The 22378-nt window shown below is 31.9% G+C and overlaps 2 protein-coding genes across 3 annotated transcripts in view; one reads left to right on the forward strand and one right to left on the reverse strand.

Moving 5' to 3' along the window:
* Nucleotides 1-22378, reverse strand: part of Rundc3b (RUN domain containing 3B) — a 129634-nt gene that overhangs the window by 86050 nt on the left and 21206 nt on the right. For both annotated transcript variants that reach the window (XM_048785453.1, XM_048785452.1), the window contains exon 3: nucleotides 7442-7575. In XM_048785453.1, the coding sequence (XP_048641410.1) occupies nucleotides 7442-7471 (30 nt within the window). In that variant the 5' untranslated portion in view covers nucleotides 7472-7575. The remainder of the gene's footprint in view (nucleotides 1-7441; nucleotides 7576-22378) is intronic.
* Nucleotides 1-22378, forward strand: part of Abcb1 (ATP binding cassette subfamily B member 1) — a 178647-nt gene that overhangs the window by 5054 nt on the left and 151215 nt on the right. The gene's annotated exons all lie outside the window — the stretch shown is intronic.

Genomic DNA, 22378 nt, shown 5'->3' on the forward strand with positions numbered 1-22378 from the left:
ATATATATCTCACATTTTCTTTATCCATTCATCTATTGAGGGACACCTAGATTGGTTCCATAGTCTAGCTATTGTGAATTGAGCTGCTATAAATATTGATGTGGCTGCATCATTATAGTATGCTGATTTTAAGTCCTCTGGATATAAACCAAGGAGTAAGATAACTAGGTCAAATGGTGGTTCCATTCCCAATTTTCTGAGGAATCTCCATACTGCTTTCCATAGTGGTTGCACCAATTTGCAGTCCCACTAGCAATGTATGAGTGTATCTTTTCCCCCCACATCCTCATCAATTTATTGTTGCCTGTATTTTTGATGATTGCCATTCTGACCAGAGTGAGATGAAATCTTAAGAGCAGTTTTGATTTGCATTTCTCTAATAGCTAGAGATGTTGAACACTTTTTTTATACATTTGTTGATCGACTGTATTTCTTCTTCTGTGAAGTGTCTGTTCAGTTCCTTAGCCCATTTATTGATTGGGTTATTTGATTTTTTGTTAAGTTTTTTGAGTTCTTTACATATCCTAGAGATTAATGCTTTATTGGAGCTGGGTGTGGTAAAGATTTTCTCCCAATCTGTAGGCTCTCTCCTCATTTTATTAATTGCTTCCTTTGTTGAGAAAAAGCTTTTTAATTTGAATCTATCCCATTTATTAATTCTTGATTTTACTTCTTGCACTTTAGGAGTCTTGTAAGGAAGTCAGATCCTAGGCCAACATAGTGAAGATTTGAGCCTATTTTTTCTTCTATTAGGCACAGGGTCTCTGTTTTAGTGCCTAGGCCTTTGATCCACTTTGAGTTGATTTTTGTGCAGGGTGAGAGATAGAGGTTTAATTTCATTTTGGTACATATGGATTTCCAGTAAACCTTTTTTATTCTAAGCACAGTTTTATATATCATTTTCATTATCATTACTTTCTAAATATATTTCAGTTTTGATTATGAGTTCCCCTTTTATCCCTGAGCATTTAAAAGTTCTCAGTTTCACTCATAAAAGTGTTTCTACTTCCTTGTTGTTTTGTTGTTACTGATCCCAGCTTAATTCCATTAAATAACATACTCTATGACCCTAATCTCTGAAATTCATTGAAATGAATTATGGCTCATCAAATGATTAATCTTTGTACATATCCTGTGTATGTCTGATAAGAGTATGTATTTTGCAGTTAGCTTTTTAAAGAAATATATATTCCATTGTCCTAGAATTCAGATTTATTTCTGTATTTTGAACTTTAATTAAAATTACTTAAAAGCCCATAATCTTTATCCCTCACAGATCTGTTTCGATTATCTTTTTTATTCTTCTTGATTCCAGTCATTGATCTTTGTTGATACATTTGATGAATTCTGACTGAACAATGGACATTGTTTACAAAATTTTTTAGCATTCAGATACCACCTTTCTCCAGAGCAATTTTTTTTTCTTGGCAGGAGTACAGAATACTAGAAAATCACCCTGTACCACTTAGACACCACCTTTAGGCCTTTTTTGGAATAATCTTCCAAATTTACCTTAATCCCAAAGTAAAGTCCTGCTGGGGCTTTAAATGAAAGCCTGGAGTTTTTACGGCACTCTCCCATCTTGTTTGCCCTTGAACTTCTGATATCTATATCTCCAGTACAAGGCTGTGAAATCTTCAATTAGTTTTTTGATCTCTTACCCGCTGCTTTCATTCTGGTTTATGGACCTTGTTCTTCTCTCTCTCTCCCTCCCCCCCCCCCCCCCTCATCCTACAGATAACTAAGAGTTGAGTGCAACCACCTCAGAAAATCATACTCTCAACTTCAGACACATTTATCTGAAATTCTTTCCCCTAAATCCTGGTTTCACTGGAAGTTCCATGCTCCAACTTCTATTTTACTAGCCCAGTATACTGAAAAGAACCACTTTCACCTCCACCACTCTCCCCTCTATAACTATGATGTGAACAAAGATCCTCAGGCTCAAGCCAACATGAATATGAGGTTCACCCAATATAACCCTTCTCTCCAGGTTGTGGTCACTCAAGTTCTCATGCCATGGTTTTCCTTTTATGCCTTAAATATGTTGCTTTGCATATTTTCTTCAATCTTTATAGTTGTTCTTGGTATGAGAGACCCCTGATATAAGCTATTTTGTTGTCACTGGATCCAGAAACTAATACTTTTTCTTACTTCAATGATCATTTCTTCTTTTAGATTCCAATTACACCCTTGTATTAGATTTGCACTCCTCCTTTCTCTGTATGTTCCATAAAGCACTGAGTTGACCTAAACATGTAAATCAGATTACAGTACTCTACTGTTTAAAACAAGGGGGAAAAAGGTAGAAAAGAAACCTTCAAACAGTTCCCCACTGCACTCATCCAAACTCTTAATTTTAACCATATCTTCTATTCTATACCTTGCTTACTATAATCAATATTTGCACAGGACATTTCTTTCCTTAATTTATGTCTTAGGTCAAAGGTTACTTTCACACAGAAGTCTTCTATAACCACAATATCTGTGTGTATCCTCTACTACCACTCCTGTTACTTTGTAAGTTCTTAACTTGTTTGAATTTTTCAAGGCCCTGGAGATACTAATATATTCTCTCTCTCTCTCTCTCTTTCTCTCTCTCTATCTCTGGAGATATTTATTTTCTTTCTCTCTCTCTCTCAGATACTAATATATTCTCTCTCTCTCTCTTTCTCTCTCTCTCTCTGGAGATACTTATTTTCTTTCTCTCTCTCTCTCTCTCTCTCTCTCTCTCACACACACACACACACACACACACACATTTCTTTATTACATTATTAAAATGTAATGTACATAACATTTGCTCTTTGTCATCTTTTTCACCTATTTTTATAAGTTTTTGGCATATAGTAGGTATTCAATATATACTTGTTGAAGGAGATAAGTAACTTGCTTACAGTTGTTCAGTATTTAAGCTATTGCTAACAAGTAGAGAGAAATAATGACATAATGATAACAGTGTGTTAGAATGATTCTTCTGAAGCTAGAATTTTAAGTGGATACTACATAAAACAAATAGGCAGAATCCGAATATCTCTAGTTTCTGTGTGAGAAACTATTTTATATTTATTTTATTTATTGGGGGGTCCTGGGAATTGATCTCGGGGGCACTCAACCACTGAGCCACATCTCCAGCCCTATTGTATTTTATTTAGAGACAGGGTCTCACTGAGCTGCTTAGTGCCTTGCTTTTGCTGAGGCTGGCTTGCAATCCTCCTGCCTTGGCCTCCGGAGCTGCTGGGATTATAGGCATGTGCCACCATGCCCAGCTATTTTTATTTTTAAAGCTTTCCGAGGTTTTCTGACACTCTTTCCAAGTTGGGACCAACACAATAAAGACTTGGGAATAGGAAATTTCAAGTGGAGGTTAAGAGAGGAGAAAAAGATTTGGGCATTGAATAATGGGAAATAATAATTAAAATTTTTCCTTCTCAATACTATCTTATTATAAAGTTCTAATTATTTGATATTCTGGTCCATCTGAAGGACAGAGTAAGCAAGGAGACCAAAAAAAAAAAAAAGGATTGGGGATATATGTCATAAGATTGTATTACTACGTTCAAATTCTTACCTATTAGAGGCACTCAATAAAATTTGATGGGTGGAAGTATGTAGTATGCATTGTATGTATATGGTTAGATGATGTGACTAGTATATTCAGAAAATGGTTTAGGTATGTTCAATTCCACAATAATAGAATATAGCAAAAGCAACCACAAACTAGGAAAGCCAAACCTTGCTAAAAACTGCTCTTAGGAAATAAAGAATACCATGCTGTTTTTGTTACTATTGTATAAAGGCATGAATTGGTATGAACATACTCTATATACAAAGATATGAAAAACTGTACTCTATATGTGTAATAAGAAATGTAATGCATTCCACTGTCATGTATTTTAAAAAATAAAATCAATACAACTAAAAATAATAATAAAATAAAAGCAATGAAAGGTTCTCAAAAATGGTAAAAAAAAAAAAAAAAGAAAGAAAGAAAAAGTGGGGGGAAAACCCTACACAACATATGCCAGAAGGTTATAAGAACTCAAGAAAAACAAAGGGCTCATATTTTGAAATCAAGAAAATAATAAAAGAGAAAAAAAGATTTCTTTAACTTGAAACCAAGGGAAGTAAGTGCAAAGACAGTAAAAGTAGTACTAAAGATAAAATTAGTAGTGGTTTTCATCACAGAACATCTAATATGCTTATAAATAATTTTCCAAGAACAGATTCAGGTGAGTTCAGAAAAGCATGAAATAAGTTGGTTACTGTTGAGATGAAGTCAATTTTCTAGGAGTGCTAATTCCAGTCTGAAATACAAGTAAGTTTAGGATAGTAATTCCATGTCTCAGAAGCCCTGCATGTTACAAAAAGAGGCATGCTGCATACCTAAGAGGGAGACTATGGACATGATCTTCAGCTCAAATATTCCATTCTACTCTTATGCTATGTTTAGATTTGGGAAATAGACTCAACTTGTCACAGACCAACCAAAAAAAGGGAATAGTCTTTTAACCTAAAGAGATTAATTTCAGATTTCTCACGGTGACCAGTTTTTCCAATATGAGTTTAAGTGGCACAGAGGTACCAGGACACAGACAATCCTGATTCAATTAATTCAGCTAAATTTAAAGAATGTGACTATGAGTATAGCTCAGTGGTAGAGCATTGTCTATTATGTATGAGGTTTGGGGTTCAATCCCAGCACTGGCTTGAGTGGGGCAGGAGGTAAAACACTTAAAGAATGTTTCTATATCAAATTGGTCATTGCTCCATAGTGCATCTTGAACTGTCATCTGTACAACACTAAAAATGTAATCAGAGTAAATCTAGATCCTTATATAGTATTTTAAAAATAAAGCTGTTTTGGTCCCAAGCACTTTGAGCTATAAATTAATATCAGGTATGTTTGGTGCTTCCACTCTAGTATATTTTTTCTCATGTGTTAAGGCAGGATGACAGTGCTACATATGCTAAGAAGTTCTTTAAGACTGAAGCTCTACAGCTTTACAAACCTGCCATCTGAAGCATTTATTTAATTCTTCAATCCTAATACTTGACAGTGTGACTACTGATAAAGTACTTTGCTTTCCTCACTGCAATGAATAAAGACAGATCTAATTTTTGCCCACAGACTTCTCCCAGTATATCAAGCAAATAATAGAATCTCTCTCTCCACTAACTGGAATCTGTTTGAGGCATGAGAAAAACAAAGATATAAATACAGGATTTGGAACATAATTTTTCTGTGGTGTTTTGATACTCAACACTAGTTCTTTACAGAATAAACATTACCTCTCTGCAGGACAACATCCTGTTGTGCGGGGACTATTCCCAAGAGTCTCATTAAGAGAGGTAGGCAGCCAGGGTTTGGTTCCTTTGGTCCACCCAAATCCAAATGCTACATTTCTAATGTTTGTTAACTTCTCAATTCCTTTTGTATTTTGAAGAAATGCTAGTTCTAAAAATATACCCTTTCTTCTATTGAACAGACTTAGAATGTACTTGTCATATACATGTCTCTGACTTTAAATTTGAAAATGAGAAAGTTTATGTATCATAAAACTTTATTTTTATAGATCTGATTCATCCAAATTATAATTAGTCTTCTAATCTTAACCAAAAGAAACTAAAATATTATTCTTAAATCATAAGAAAACATGAAAGTAGAAGTGACACAAACTCAACCAAGATGCAGTTACAATTTTATAATTCTAAAGAAATGAACTGAATTATGTCAACTGTCAAAGTATACATAACTAATTTAAACCCAATAAAAATATAAATGAATAAACAAATAAAAAACATAAATAAAATTCCTAATTAAAGCTGATATAGATCAGCAGCTGTCTTTTTACAATTTTAAAAATTACTGAGGACCCTAAAAAAGCCTTTACACAGGTTATATCAAAATTTACTATATTATAAGTTAAAACTAAAAATTTTCAGAACATTGGGTAATTTTAAAAACATATTAGCATAAATTAACATTTTATGAAAAATTACTGTTTTCCATAAACAAAAATATTAGTGAGACAAGTGGCTTGATTTTACATTTTTTCAAATTTCTTTAATGTCTGGATTAATAAAAGAGAATTAGACATCTGCTTCTGCACTCCATCAGCTACAATGTGTTGTTTTGGTTGAAGTATAGGCAGAAAATCTTTCCTTGCACATAGTTGGAAAAGGGAGTATTTTAATAGTCTTTTTAGATAAGTGTAGATATTCTCCCTGGAATCTACTACAAATCTCAGTAAGTAATAATTTATTAAAAGGCAGTTACAACATGGACTATGTAGCCAAATCACTAAATTTTTAGCATTATATCGCATTAAATTCTTTAGTCTATTTGGCACTTTGAATTACTCTTCTATCCACAAATGATCTTGTAATTTCAGGAATTGTTCATTATAAAAATATGAGTTATACAGATCTGCCAAAATGTTAAAAAATGTAATTAAATAGTTAAAATTGCATTTGCTAATATCAGCAACCATATTATTAGAAAAGTATTTATCAACCTTTATCAAGTCATCAAGCCTAAGATGATGAATTTAAGTTTTCCAAAAGTGGAGTTCTTACTTCAAAGCTTTAGTTTTACCACTAGCAATGAATATAGTCAGCTGCTTTCTGAAGTGATTGCTCCAGGAAGAAAGCTTATGCTTTAAATTTTTTTCCAAGAAAATGTCTGCCAAATGATGAAGTCTAAAAAAAATATATAGTTTTAAAGTTTCTTTCTAGTAAAAATACAGTCTTAAATGAAGACTATTCAAACAATTCAAACACTGCAGAACTAACTACCTTTCTCCAGGTAACCATAATATATCAATATGCTACAGAAATGTTTATGCCTATTTCCCCTTTTTTCACTCAGGAAATTAAAAAGACATATACTCAAAAGTTGAGATTTAATAAAATTAAGGTTTACTGCATCATCATAGACATTCTTACAGGAAACTGGCTTTTTCATGATGAGTGTATGGTAAGAAAGAACTCAATGACTACTAATTCACTTTGCTGCTACCACCTCAATTTGTACCAAGGCACGAGGATTTTCACTTACCATTAGCAGTGCAAATATTAACACAGTAAAAAGTCAAATAACACGAGATCATAGAACCTTACAGAAAAGGTCTTGGAGACCCCCAGATTTCTGCAGGACACTGTTTGAGAGCCACTGGCTTAGATAATTCAAGATGTTAAAACAGGAAATATTTTATCTCACTTCTTAAAAGGAAATTTGTAGTGAGTAGTTTCATATCTTCCTGATATTCAAGACGCACAGTGAAGACTCATGAACATTCTAGAATAACTACTTGCAATGAAAAAAAGAAAAAAAAGAGGGTTCTGAAATTTTTTACAGCAAAAAATTCAAATATTTTATATATATGTTAAAAAGCACTTACAATTAGATTATACATATTACATATTATCAATGTCTTACCTTAGCTCTAGAGGAACTGACATTTTCCATATTTTCAATGCTGCAGATACAATTCTGAGAAACTTTCCGGCAAGCCACTCTGATATAGTCCCAGAAGCTACGAGGACTCTCATAACCAAACCAGGTTACTTGACCTTCAGGAGATAAATTGTAATACAAAATAAAAGAAAACTGGAATAGAAAATTAAAAATACAAGAACAATAAAATTCTGAAAAATAGAGAATACTATAGTGTGCTAATGTAAAAGGGGTATGGATTTAGGTGTTGAAAATTCTGAAATCTAATCCCATTCTACCTTTAGTTGTGTTACTTTGGAAAACTGACTTAATGCGTCTGGATCACAGTTTTTCTTAACAATAAAATCAAGGCAAATGAAATTAAAAGGAATTAGATGCTAAAAATATCTTGTAGCTCAATATTTTATTATCTAAGACAGTCTTACAAAATGCACAAAAGACCTTCCTTATGTTTCCCGTATATGAGTTAAACATGAATTTAAACATCTCCAGGTGAATTTTAAACCTTACTTTGAAAAACAGAAAAAATACTGTCAATTCTTTTCTCCCTCTTTATAGGTTATTTCAAAAGGTGAAACAATGTATGCTCTATCCAATAAGCAAATAAAATCAATTAGCATCCCATATTCACTGATAATTCACAATCTTCTAAACATATTATAAAGCTCCCCTATGTCACTCATTTGCTCTCATCTAGTCACTAATCCATGACAACTCCAGGTATTTCCCATGCTCATCTCTCAAATTTGGGTAATTATGTATCTACTTATGACCAAATGCTCCACTAGATGTATGTTGTATTAATATTTCTATGTAGGGCTCTGAGTAGTGGGTTCATGAAAGCCATTTTTGTACTTATATTTTTAAGTGGGATATAAGAGACATCTTTCTTCATTTGTCTGCAGTGATAAGTCATCTTACCCAGGGAAGTTGCTTAAATCTTAATATAGAAAGACTTGCTTTTATATTTTAAATATGTGCCTCTTTATTGTGAATTATTTATTCATCTCAAACCTTCCCTTTCCCAGTAATAACTTCTTTCCAGAGACATCAAAAAGTGTTCCTGTCAGCAAGCACCATTTTAGAAGCAATGTCTAAGATGCTACTATTTAAATGGTTCTCAAGGGCAGCACATCTGAATAACTGGACTGCCTTTAGAAATACTCATCCCTGGTTTTCCTGCAAACTGAATAATCAAAACCATTAGGGGAGGGCCCAGGCATGGGTATTTTTTAAAACGTTTCCCTGGCATTTCTAATGATGTACTGATGGTTAATCAAACAACAGAAATCCAAACAGTCATGATTCAGCACTCAGGACATCTTAAAAGCCCCTCTCTTCCAGTAAGCTGTGTGAGATCTCTACAGTTAGTCCCACTGGTTGGCACAGCACCCTGTGCTTACTCATTATATTTTTTTTCTTTACTTGATTATCTCACATTAGGTGATAAAATCACTAAGGCAGTGATTGCATCTTATTTTCCTTTCAATCAATTTCCAGCACTTCACACCATGTTTGGCTCACAGTAGGCATTCAATAAATTACTTATTTTTTCAATAAATAAACTGATAAATTAGCACAAAACAAATCATCTTAATCACAATGAGCATAAAACCTTAAAATTTTAAAGTATTTTCATAGTAAGTTTTGGTGAGAATCTGGTTTTGAGTTGTCTGTATATAGATTACAATATCAAATATTTTAGACAAACATATTTACCTGTGTCTACATATAAATAAAAACACAAAGCACATGTAAATCTTTATTCAAGTAACTAAATAATTCAGTATCTCTTTAAAAATCATATCTTACTACTATAAATAGATATCTATAAGCATATTTAAATCTCTCTTCTTCCTCTTAATCTCTTTCCATCATTTTCCTTTGGCCACTCTCTTCTCTGAGGTAAAAAAATTCCTGCTGCCGGATGCGGTGGTACACGCCTGTAATGCTAACAGCTCAGGAGGCTGACACAGGAGGATAGCAAGTTCAAAGCCAGCCTCAGCAAAAGCAAGGAACTAAGTAACTCAGTGAGACCCTGTCTCTAATAAAATACAAAAATTGGGCTGGGGATGTGGCTCAGTGGTTAAGTGCCCCTGAGTTCAATCCCTGGTCTTCCCCCCAACCCCCCACCCCAGGCCAAAGAAAAAAAATCCTGGTATAATAATTCCCTATAGTTTTTCTTAAGGATGCTTTTCAAGTTACTCACCTGTTAGCCCTCTGAAGGACTGATACAGGGGAGTAAGGATGCCTTGGAGGTTAATAACATGTTTTTGTTTTTTTTTTTTTTTTTGAGTCAGGTGAATCTTAACTAGATCGAGTTCTAGCTATGTGATATTAACTAAATAACTTAAATTCACTGTATAAGTCTGAGCCTCTTCTATAAATTGAGAATAATGCTAGCATCTACCTGATATCATTAGGATTAGATGAGACAAAGTAGCATTGAGCCTAGTTAATACCAAATATTAGGAAAGTGTTCATTATTGCTTCTGTTATTACTGTTTAAAAAAAGTTCCCCTTGCACCACAAACAAGTAAGAATAATATGCAAAGTTAAATTTTTCTCATTACTTGCTGAGAATTTAGACAAAATTTTGAAATTTACTTTCTAATCCAACCTTTCACCATATCGACGCTTCCAAATGTATCTCCTCAAAATGTTTTTAGTCTCAACTAGTCTTCCTTGCCTTCCATTTTTTGACAACATTCTATAATTTTTTCAATGAGAGGTATAGCTACCAAGAAATGGAATACTACACACTGTCAGAGAAGAAAGAATCATAAGAATTCTCTGCTAGAGTTAAATCTCTGTAAAAGGCAATACAGGAGACAAAGTAAGAGAAGCAGGCAAAGAAAAGGCAACACTGTATTAACTAGTGCAACCACCCAGAGAGGTAAGCAAAGAGAAAGGTAAAGCAAAGATTTCCACACCAAGAATTTCCTTTGTAAGGAAATAAATAAGAGCCTAGCCCTTTTGCATTAGAGGATGATTTACTTTCCTACAATACAACTTGAAAACTTCTCAAGAGTTCCAAATGTCTGAGGAAAATAATTTATAAGTTTTAAAGTATAGCTGTCAAAACTCTAAAATATAACAAAGCCCCATTATGGAGGAAAGGAAACAAATCAAGGCATGGGTTGAACAAGGAGTGGGCACTCCAAACCCATAGGACTGGTGCTATGGGTAGGCTACGCTGACTGTAAGACTTTGACCCAAAACATAATGGCAAGATTTCCCAGATTACAGTCTGAGAGACTAATTAACAGATGGATATCATCAGGACTTGCAGGGCCTTAAATAAACCAGATTATCTTCACAACACTTTTATCAACTTATCAACTCAACATACAAGATGTAAGGATCTTTCTTCCTGGTCCATGTGCCTGCAACATTTCAAAATGAGAATCTTATTCAAGACACTGAACTTTTCACATTCAGAAGGATGGACTTTAAGAGAAAGTAGATTCCCTTCAAAGAACCTCTCATGTAAATTTTCTACATATCCCAGAATTTTATTGAAAACATTCTACATCTATAGGGAATTCAATTTAATTAAATATAACAGTAGTGCTCAATTGGTTATTTCAGATATTATCATTATTTGAATATCACTTTTGCTTCAACATAGACTTATTACTAGTAAAAGTTCATAACTAATTTTTAACAGGAAGAGTAAAAAACCAAAGCTACAAGGTGATCTTGCCTTATTTAAAAATAAAGACTGAAGTAACAAATAACCACTCCTAAGATATTTTCATGTTCTTTAAACATAACCACAAAAGCAAATCAAATAGCAAGAAACTATTTTATGTCTTGGAGAAATTTTATTCTAAAGACGAGATATGCTATTACCAACAATTCTCTTTTTAAAGTTCTAGATGAAGACAGATGTATAATATACTTTCAGTTATAAGTATTCTTAGAAGTTGTCACTGTTTACCAAAAATTTTGTAAAACTTACCCTCAAACCATCAATCCAATTTCAGTTAATTTTAAGCAGAAATATGTGGTGAAAAGTTCGTTGGACTAAAAGACAATCAGTTACTGACAGCTATGGTGTATTTCCCACAAAAATACCTCATTTTCAGTATCAAAAATGATCTATGGCCAGGCAAGGTGACACACGCTTGTAATCCCAGTGGCTAGGGAGGCTGAGGCAGGAAGATCGTGAATTCAAAGCCAGCCTCAGCAAAAGCAAAGCGCTAAGCAACTCACTGAGAACTGTCTCTAAATAAAATAAAAAATAGGGCTGAGGATGTGGCTTAGTGGTGGAGTGCCTCTGAGCTCAATCCCCAGTACCCAGCCCCCAATCAAAAAAAATTGGTCTGTGATCTCTAGGGTCCAATGTTACTCTAAAATTAACTTTTCTATACTCTAAAATGAGACATGTATTCATATCCTATAAGGTATCTGTGCTTTCCTGTATCTTGTTTTGTAGCCAAAATCAGATCTTCTAGGAACAGAAACTAAATTTTTTATAGTTCTCTACTAAACAGTAGCTAACAATGGATCATCTTTTAACAATGTAACAGAAAATATAAATGAATCTGTGAATTGACTTCCTTTCTCCACTTTTGTAATGATAAATGAAGCTGGTCTCATAACTTAAGTTCTATATTACCTACCTAACAATAGCAAAGACTATTACCTTTAGAGCTGATGTTTATCTAGACAAGGTATGAAGAACAAGCTAGTCCCACCAAATTTTAACAAATTACTCTGATACTGTAAAATGTTGTAGATACTTAAAGGAAATTGGTTACTTATGGTATTATTTTGACACTGTATTAACATTTAGATATTAAGCTTTTAACTTTTCACTTTAAATTTTTTTATAATTTTTATTTTTGTTTTAATTATACATGACAGTAGAATGAAATTATATACTTCAATATATCATACATAGATGAGATATAATTTTTCTGAGTGTACATGTTGCAGAATTATATTGGTTATATAGTCACATATACACATAACAGTAATAATGTCTGTTTCATTTTATTATCTTCCCTATCTACCCATCCCCTCCCTTCCCCTTTCATCACTTCCCTCTACCTAATCTAAGGTAATGCTATTCTTCCTTAGTGCCCCCTGTCTTATTGTGAATTAGCATCCACATATTAGAGAAACTATTCAGTCTTTGGTTTTGTGGGATTGGCTTATTTTGCTTAGCATGATATTCTCCAACTCCAACCATTTACTGGCAAATTCCATAATTTTACTCTTCTTTAAAGCTGAGTAATATTCCAATTTTTATAGTTGCAATCCTTTTTTACCAACTTAGAAGAACCAGCTTAACATTCTCCACTATCTTTTTATTACAAAAAGAAAATTTCCCCATTTCCAAGAAGTCAGATCCTTTCCTTTAAAAGAAGTATTACTAGCATTAGTTGAGGTTTACCTTTAGATAACCCAACTTTGAAGGTTAAATTTTAATTTTCTACCTAAAATCTCATATTAATATTCTAAAAAAGGAACAACATTCAACACTGAAAAATAATTTGTTACACTTTAAACAGAATCTGACTCAATTGTACTTACACTGCTAGCCTGAAGCAAATCATCAAGCCACTATATCATCTAGAAAATAATTAGTATCTTTTGTTACAGATAATTTAATATCTGGAATGAAATATATTATAAACATATAAAAATATCTTAAGTATATGTCTATACCAATAAATGAGTCAATTATTACTTTTTCAAAACAACAACAAAAAAAAAACCAGGATAACCAGGTTCAAGAAAAATGTGAAAACCTAATTGACTCACTGGATTTTTATCCCAGCAATTTTAAACTCTCCCAATTGGTGTACAATGGTGTTTTCCTATTCTTTACACTAACATTAAGCATTAACATAATACCTAAAATGCTGGTGGACTGAATTAGAATACTGAAGGCTGAAGTATACAGAGAGCTATACCTATTTGCATAACCCTGAAGAAATAAAGCATGACTTGTTTTAGTAGTGATTAAGGCTACAGATATAGAACATAAAGCAAAAGTAATTGTTTAAAATGATTACTTGTGGGAATCAGGATTAAGGAAATGAAAAGACATGTGTTTCCTACATTTCATCCTTTATCCTACTATAATCTTAAGAAAATAATGACTATTTCTTTTCTAATTAAAAATATAACAAAAGGCTAGACCAGAAGCAGAAAGGGCCACCAGTGATTTGTATATAGCAGGAACTCAATAGAAAACATTTTGAATAAGCATATAAAGGTATGCATTCTACCTGGGAGAAACTTGAAAATAAAATTCTCACTAGTGGTTCAAGAATGACAAAGCAGTTGTTGTTAAAAGCTCCCGACTATGTTCTACTGAAAGATGAGAAAATTCACATAACTTCCCTGAGCCCCCAGTTTGCATGTAATTAAATACTATTATACAGCACTTACAAAATTGAGGAAATAAACTTTATGTCATTAAGTTATAATAAAATATAAAGAACACTTATATGCATAAGTAAAAAAATAATAATAATGATTAAAACCAGGGAACTTAATAGAAATATACAAGGTCATATGGGAAAGGAACAATAATATATACTTATATTGTGTGGGTTTAGAAAGAGATTTTAATTTAAAAATTAGCATAAGCGTACTTGTGCTCTCTGGGTTTTAAAAAAACAAAAACTAAATGAAAGCTTTGCAAAACCCATGCAATATTCTATAAAAGATCACTTATCTGTCATAGCCCTCCCTGGTAAGTCAATGCCATGCTCCCGTGCAGCTCAGTGGCAGGAGACATCACAGGCATAGAGTACCTTGAAGAGGTATTTGGAGAGAAACCAGCCATCTACAACTTTGATAAATCTCTTTTTAAAAAATGAACAACATTGGGCTGGGGATGTGGCTCAAGTGGTGCGCGCTCGTCTGGCATGCGTGCGGCCCGGGTTCGAGCCTCAGCACCACATACCAACAAAGATGTTGTGTCTGCCGATAACTAAAAAAATAAATAAATATTAAAAAAAAAAAGTGAGTCTTTATATAACTTCCCTATAATTTAAAAAAAAATGAACAACAACAACAAAACAGATATTTAAGAAACCTGCCATTAAGTTTATAATTCCAAACTGAATAGTCCAAATAAGATGACTATACATAATCTCAAAGCAGTAAACACCACTTTTACCTACCAAATAAAATGAATTAAATTAGGATGAATGTGATCTACACTTAACAAGTAAATCAAGCTGGTCAGCTGCAACCTGTTCTTTTGGAGAGGCTAGGGTATCTCCTGGTCTTAGCAATAAGTGAGCAATAACTGTTCCATGTTGATTTCTACCTCTATCATACTTACCCAAAAGTAACAAGCTGATGATGACAGCAGACTTCAAAATGGGCAACACCTTGACTGAATTTATTCATTCTATACCTCAGAATTTATAATAAGATTGGTTAGGAAAAATTACTCACTTTTGGACTATCTGGCTCAGAAAGTTTTTAACCTTAAAAATAAATACAAAAAGTTTTTGACATTAACTTCATTATAAGTTATAAACAAATGCATTTTAAAAGAACAATTCTATTTTTTTTTTTGCCCACTTAGTGTTAAGGTTTCTGTGTCCTTTTCTTTTTGATATGAGGACAGCACTTTGATATCAAGTAAAATGTTCCTAATTATTAAGTATAACCACACTCACCATGTTCTTACCCTATGGAAAATACTTCTTTATTTGCTAATTTCCACTTATTATTTTTAACAACTCCCACTATAAATCTTTGCTATGTTATTTGAAAACAGCTAGAATAATTATATGGGAAAACTCCAAAGACAAATTTCTGGAATCCCATTCCCAACAAATGATGTTTTTTCATCTCATGAGCAAACATTGAAATCTCCAATACAACATGGTCCCACACCTCTCCAAATACTTAGATACTGCGAAAAGACAAATACAGTAAATAATGAGAATAGAAAAATGAAAGATCTACAGTCTCCCACATCCATGTCTCTACCATTCACTCTTTATTCTCCTATATCCATTTGTAACATTTTAACAAATACTAAGTTTTGAAACACATATCTAAAAGGATCTATAATTCAGTACCCTCGTTGAAGGCCATATTAGAACATAATGTTCCTGCTACAACTACAAAAAACTAAAGCAAAAATTTCTCAATACAGAAGTGCAAATCAAAACAGAATGCTTTTCCTTGCAAATAATACCAGTTCTTAATGTTTAAGCCATATTTATTAGCTCTACCATGAAACAAGGTTGTTTATTTTGTGATTTATAGATCCAAAAATTAAGCAAAGCAATAACAACTTTCATAAAAATATTAAAGGATTTTACTTCAAAAAGTTTATCAAATAAACTATTACATGACCAGACTTATGCTATAGCTCAATCCCTCATACAAACTGGTAAACAATTACTGAATCTATTATAAAAATCAATTTATAGACTGTATTTTTAAAAGCTGTTAGTATGCTAGTCTTTGTGTCCTAGTTACATGTATTATTTTCATCTTAGCTGTGAAAGACCAAGAAATTTTTTTTTACTAATTAAAACATTTCCAGTTATTTGTGGTATATAATTGCTTTGATCCTAATTTAATGCCTCATTCTACAACAATTAAAAGCAATCAGAAGCATTCAGATCAAACAATACACTAAATTCCAAATTATCTGTAGTCAAATTTTATCAACTCTCACATTTTATAGATGGGAAAAGAGAGGCCCAAAGAGACCTGCCAAGATCCAGCACACATCCTTTCCCCTGTACCCTCATGTTGATCTACTCCTTTGGCTATAGGCAAGACCTGACAGAAGGAAGAGAATCAGTCAGCTTGTTTTCCTGGTTGATTTTGAGTTCTCATTGACAGCTCCAGAAATAAGAGGGGGAAATGAGGTAGTGCAACATGTACTGTATCTGGGGTAAATATTTTTCATATAAAATTTTAACCCTTAGCATGGTGGTTGCTTTCTCTACCTCAGATGAGTGACAAAGTTCACATTATTTCAATATGGCCCAAAGCTTGCTTGACTGTAGAAAAGGTTCTCATTTGCAATTGAAATAAAACATTTTGCTATAAGTATATATAATGTTATAAGATATGTAATGTTAAAAGTACTTTAACATTAAGTAGCTTAGAAAACCAATTTCAAAAAGTATTTTGTTCAAGAACAAAATTCATTCAAATACACTATTATGATCATAATACAGACAGATATTAGTTTCTGAAATTTTAGTCAAAAGAAGAATCCACTGAGAGATGAACACACAACAGATTGCTTAATCACACTGAAGATACAGGATTTCCTGATCCAAAAAGTATGTATCTTTCAAAGAAAAGAAAATTAATACAACTTCATAATCTTATTAATGTCAAAATTAGCCCTCATTACAGAAAAGATTACTAAGCAGGCTTTAAGCAAATGAATTTGCCTTGGTGATAAGGCAAATGTGAGTCTAATTCATGAATATGATTATTCTTCCATATTTTTCATGTTAGCACTATTCTAACTCTAGCTTTTGATTAATTTCTACTTCTTTGATGATTGAACCACATTATGATGATTGATATAATTCAGTAATTGTTAACATTTATGCTGAAGATAAACTTCTTTGTTTCTGCTATATTTATTCTAATTTTCTTTCTTTCTCTCTGTGTGTATATATGCATTTTTCTAGTAAAGATGCAGTTAGGTACCTCTATTTCTAAATGTGCCATCTCTTCTCTATGTGTGTGTGTGTACACACAAACACACACACACACACACACACATACACACACATTTTTCTAATGCAGTTGCAGGTAGATGGCTCTAGTTTTAAATGTGTTAATATGGATTACTGAAAAAACTCCTCAATGAATCTGTAAACTTACTGCCATTTGTAAGGCAAATAAAAAAAAACTAATTATAAATTAATAGTAATTCAGGCTTCTCATAGGCTTCTCTTTAATTGGCAATATTGAATAGAACATATTTTAATCTGTTACTAATAATATTAATTCAAGTTTTTATCCAAAATTTTGAATCTTCAAAGCAGTATTTATATATGAGAAAAATTATTCAGTGAAACAATATTTTACAATTGTGATATGTACTGTACTTCAGCTAATAATAAAATCTTCTATGTGACCATTTTTCATCCTTAGCAGTTCTGAAATTAAAATGAAGTATTATATGGAAATTTTCTTAAACTTTTAAAGGTTGATTTAAAATGCCATTTATAGTTACATGGTGGATATATTAGCAATAAAGCTCTTTGTTCATTAATTTAAGAATTTTAAAAATATTAAATACCTAAATGACACAAATATTTTTAAAAGTCATAATAATGTTAAAAAGGAAATACAAAAACTTTTAATAAAATAATATTAAATCACATGAAAAATAGCACTAATTTACATAGTGGCAGCTATTAATGGACAGAAATTAAATTAATCTTTCCATAAAATTAAAATATTTTAATTTATGGAAATGAGAGTAATAAAAGAACAATTATATATTATAACAAAGTATTTGAACAAGGCTCATTAAGAAACTATTAAGAGATATGTAAAAATTTAGAGTAAAAATACAGTGTATAAAAAAAAACAGGCATTCAAAATTTTAAACTGCAATCAATTCTTAAACATGGCATATATTACAAAAAACAAATCATATATTAGAATGAGAACTTAGCATGAGAGCTTTGGTAAAGTAACTTGCCTTCAAGAAAAATACATAACAAGACACAAATTTATAAATGATTTTGAAGGGAGCACCTTCAAATTGAAATTAGAAAATCAGAAAAATGAAGAAACTGATTACAGCCTACAAAAATGAACATAGTCCCCTAAATTGTGCAATCTATTCCTTGTTCTATAAAATGAGAAACATCTATTCCTTTAAATGAGCAATATTAGAGCATTAAAGTGACCCAAGCTATTACTGGATTTATGTAACTGAATTTACAAGAGAGAACTTTACATGACTGAAATAAACTGTGACTTGATAATTATAAGCACTATAAAATGCTCTGTGCTTATTTAAACACACACACACACACACATACACACGGTAAATTAGAAATGTCCCATTATTTTTCTGGTGAACACTCAAAGAGCTACAAAACAGATAAACATTAATATGGAATACTACTAGGGAACATTAGCTCATATTAAATCCAAGAAACTAGATTATCTGGTAGAATCCACAATTTGTTTAACTCTCTGTCATACATTTTAAAAAGACATTTAAAAAAACTTACATAATTTTATCAATAGAATGTGTGTCTTTCCAATAATATTTTTTTCTATGTGGTACTCTCCTTTAGTTTCTTCTATGTGGTACTCTACCTCAGAGGCCAAATCTAAATTTTCAATCATTTGATTTGAAAGGGTTTTGAAAGTTAAGTTCCTATAACTTAAACCTGAAAATTTCTCCAGAGTAATTAACTTAAAAACTATTAATAAATAAAACTCTTTAGTAAATATATAAATTGGGAGATTAAAATGACTTGAAATTTCTGGTCTGATTTTAAATATAAAGGCCATTTTGTCTATATCTTCTAATAAACACAAACACCTGAGATACTGTTCCTACTTTTCACCTAGAAATACCCAGAGCAAGCATAGTAACCGGGAGTGCTATGACAATCACATAACTCAAACAGAGGCAGGTGCCCATGTACATGGGGGTGTTGTTTTAGAATTTTTGATATTCACCATTGTGTAAAACAGTATAACAGTATGAAAAATATTTCAAATGTTTTAAAACAAATCATAAACTAGTGAAAAATAAGCATAAATTAAAGTAATAAACTACCAACAGTAATTATGTAAAGAGACTAACAATAAAGTATGAAAAAAGTCATTATTGATAAAAACAGGATATATATATATATAAACTAGCTCTGTGTGATATAAATAGTTAATTTTCTTTTATCCCAGAGTAATTAAAAAGACTCACTCCACAAAACAAGTAGCCAAAGGTGATAAATAGGAATTTAAAAAACAGAATAAACATGAAACTATTTTCAAATTCATTTGCAAATAAATACAAATCAAAATAACAATATATATACATGTATATGAACATATATATGACATGTACATATATACAAACATATAAGTGGAAGGCCAAAAAGATACTTTCCCCTACAAAATTAAAAGTGAGATATGGGAAAAAGAACAATCACATATATTATTGTTGGTACAGCCTTTCTGGTAGACAACTTAGCAATGTACATTAAATTCAAAATGTATATACCTTTTGATTCCAGTAATTATAATTATAATTCATTAGCTATTACTATCATCATTAGGAAATAACTTTTTAAATTATGGTACTCAGTAAAAGTGGCATACAACAGTATGTTTAAGAAAAGGAAAATTTAGAGTAAATCAATAGGAAATTCATTATGATTCACTCATACAATGAATACCAGGTACCTGTTAAACATCAAACAGAAAAATACTGGTGCATGAATGTTTATGGCAGCATTATTTATAAGAGCAAAAATGTAAAATCAATCCAAATGTCCACTGACTGATGAATGGGCACACAAGATGTGTATGTCATACAGTGGAATATCATTCAGTCAGTAAAAGGAGTGAAATGGTGACACATGCAACAACAACAATGAACCTTGAAATACGCTAAATGAAAGAAGACAAACACAAAAGATCATTTATTTTGTGGTTCCATGTGTATGAAATGTCCAGAATAAATCAGGGGATGGGTAAGGGTGAAGAAAGAAATGACAACTTGATTGATAAGAGTTTCTTTTAGTGCTGATAAAAATGTTCTGGAATTAGATATCAGTGATAGTTGTATGACTCTATAATTACACAAAAAACTGATCTGTGTATTTTTAAATGTTTAAAATAGTGAATTTTATATTTAAACTCAAATTTTAGAATAATAAAAACAAAATGAAATGATTATGTAAGTAGTGCCATAAAAAGGTATCTATAATACACTAGGGTTAAAATATAAATCATAACAAAGAAAAAATATAAAACATACACAAGTTTGCCAGCGGCAGTTATATCTAGAATTTCTGGAAGTTTTTATTTCCACCTCCCACCTCTTTATATTTGAACTTCTCATCACTTTCTTTCCCTTTTTTTCCTTTTAAATGTAATATACCATTAACAGGAATGCAAACAAAAGTCAAATAATTTATATGGTAATAACAGGATAAAATTTAAAGTGAAGAGCTTAACCAAAAGACAACAGAAAAATAAGAAATCATTAGGGTTACAAACTTAAGAGACAACAAAATATAGAAATATAATTTGTATTGAAAAGGATGAGTGAAAAGTATGAAAATCTGAGTGATATTTAAATTTTCCCAAGTATTAACTTTTCTTACTATAATTGCTTTACAGACTAGGGCTTTTCATTTTTAGAATATACATAGCTACAAATTTATTTCTGAAACTTCAAGTTACTAAAGAACATTAATATAAAGGTTAATTTTATTCTCTGGGCAATTTAAGACTGAATTAAATTTACATGGTATATATAGTCCTGGATGTTTCAAGAATTACTTGAATATTATGATTTTCTGAGATATAAAATATGCGGAAGCTTCCCTAAATTTCCAAGTACATAACTTAAAAGAGTGTTTCTGAGAGTGGCCTTGACTATTGTCTAAAAGCCAAATTCTGGCAACCTTAGGGCCATTATCTCTAGCATCATGTTTTGGCATGAGTATGTGGGTTTTTATTGGATGACTTGTGTTCATATGGTATTACAGAAACAATTCAACTCTCATTTTGTGTGCAAATTAAGAATCAAAAGTTGGAAAGCCTTCAAAAATAAAGAAGGAAAACTTAAAAGCCAGATAGACAGGTTTATCTTTACCCATTGTTTCTAACAGTGTTTATACCACACTTCAAAAGATGGCCTCATGGGGAGGTGACTATTTATCATTCAAGTCAGGAAGAGCTTTGAGGTTTAAGCCAGAGTTTCTGAGCAATGCTTAGGTATCATAATAGTTCAGCTTGATTAGAGAAATTCTAAAACTCCAAGTCACAAGAGTTCTAACTCTTCTTAATTTAAGTGATATAAGAAAAATAAAGATTATTATTCCTGCATCAAACATTCAATTTTCCAACAAATTCTCCCTGAATGTCCATCATCTCTCAGACATTACTAGAGTTCTAGGATATACATCAATGAGCCAAAAAGACCAAGATTTTAGCCCTGGTGAGGTTTACAAAAAGAAGGACAATAAATAATCATAGTAAGTAATCACATAATATGTTATACAACTTAAGACCAAAAAAAAAGTAACACAGAGAAAAAGAGGTCAAAATTGCTGGGTAACAGAAGGGAGATGATGTAAAATTTAAGACATGTTTGGAAGGGTTAGGCCTCACTGAGTAGTTCTAAAATAGATGAGGGAGTCCACCAAGTTCAGATACTGGAGACGTGTGTCCTTTACACAGGAGCAGCCATGCAGAAATACACTAGGGTAGAATGTACCCAGTAAGGTAAAGAAAATGAAAAGACCAATGAGGACAGTGTGTGGTAACTTAGGAAAAAAGAAAAGATTCGTTATATGCAAGTATAACTGGAAAAAAAATGTTCAGGGTCAATGCAAAAATCTAAACTGAACGTGAGTTAGCAAGCCAATGTAAGTATAATTATCAGATTAATTCATAGGAAATGACATCATGTTTCATTATACTTGAACATTATTTTCTTTAATATGATCATTAAGGAGATTATTCATTGATTGGTACTACATCACACTCGGCAATACTTCCCTTATGACATGATGACACAGTTACACATAGTATTTATCAAAAAATGTGTCCTCCTCTTGCCCTTTAAGACTGAGTTTCATGTAACATCATACCTTATTAATCTTTGTATCCTAAGTGTCAACTGGATGAGTTACTGATTAAGAGAAATGGATGGAATAAAGAAAACAAGGTAAAAAATTGGGGGGGGGGGGG

The sequence above is a fragment of the Marmota marmota genome, unplaced genomic scaffold (genome assembly GCF_001458135.2).
Source record: "Marmota marmota marmota unplaced genomic scaffold, marMar, whole genome shotgun sequence".
NCBI lineage: Eukaryota > Metazoa > Chordata > Mammalia > Rodentia > Sciuridae > Marmota > Marmota marmota.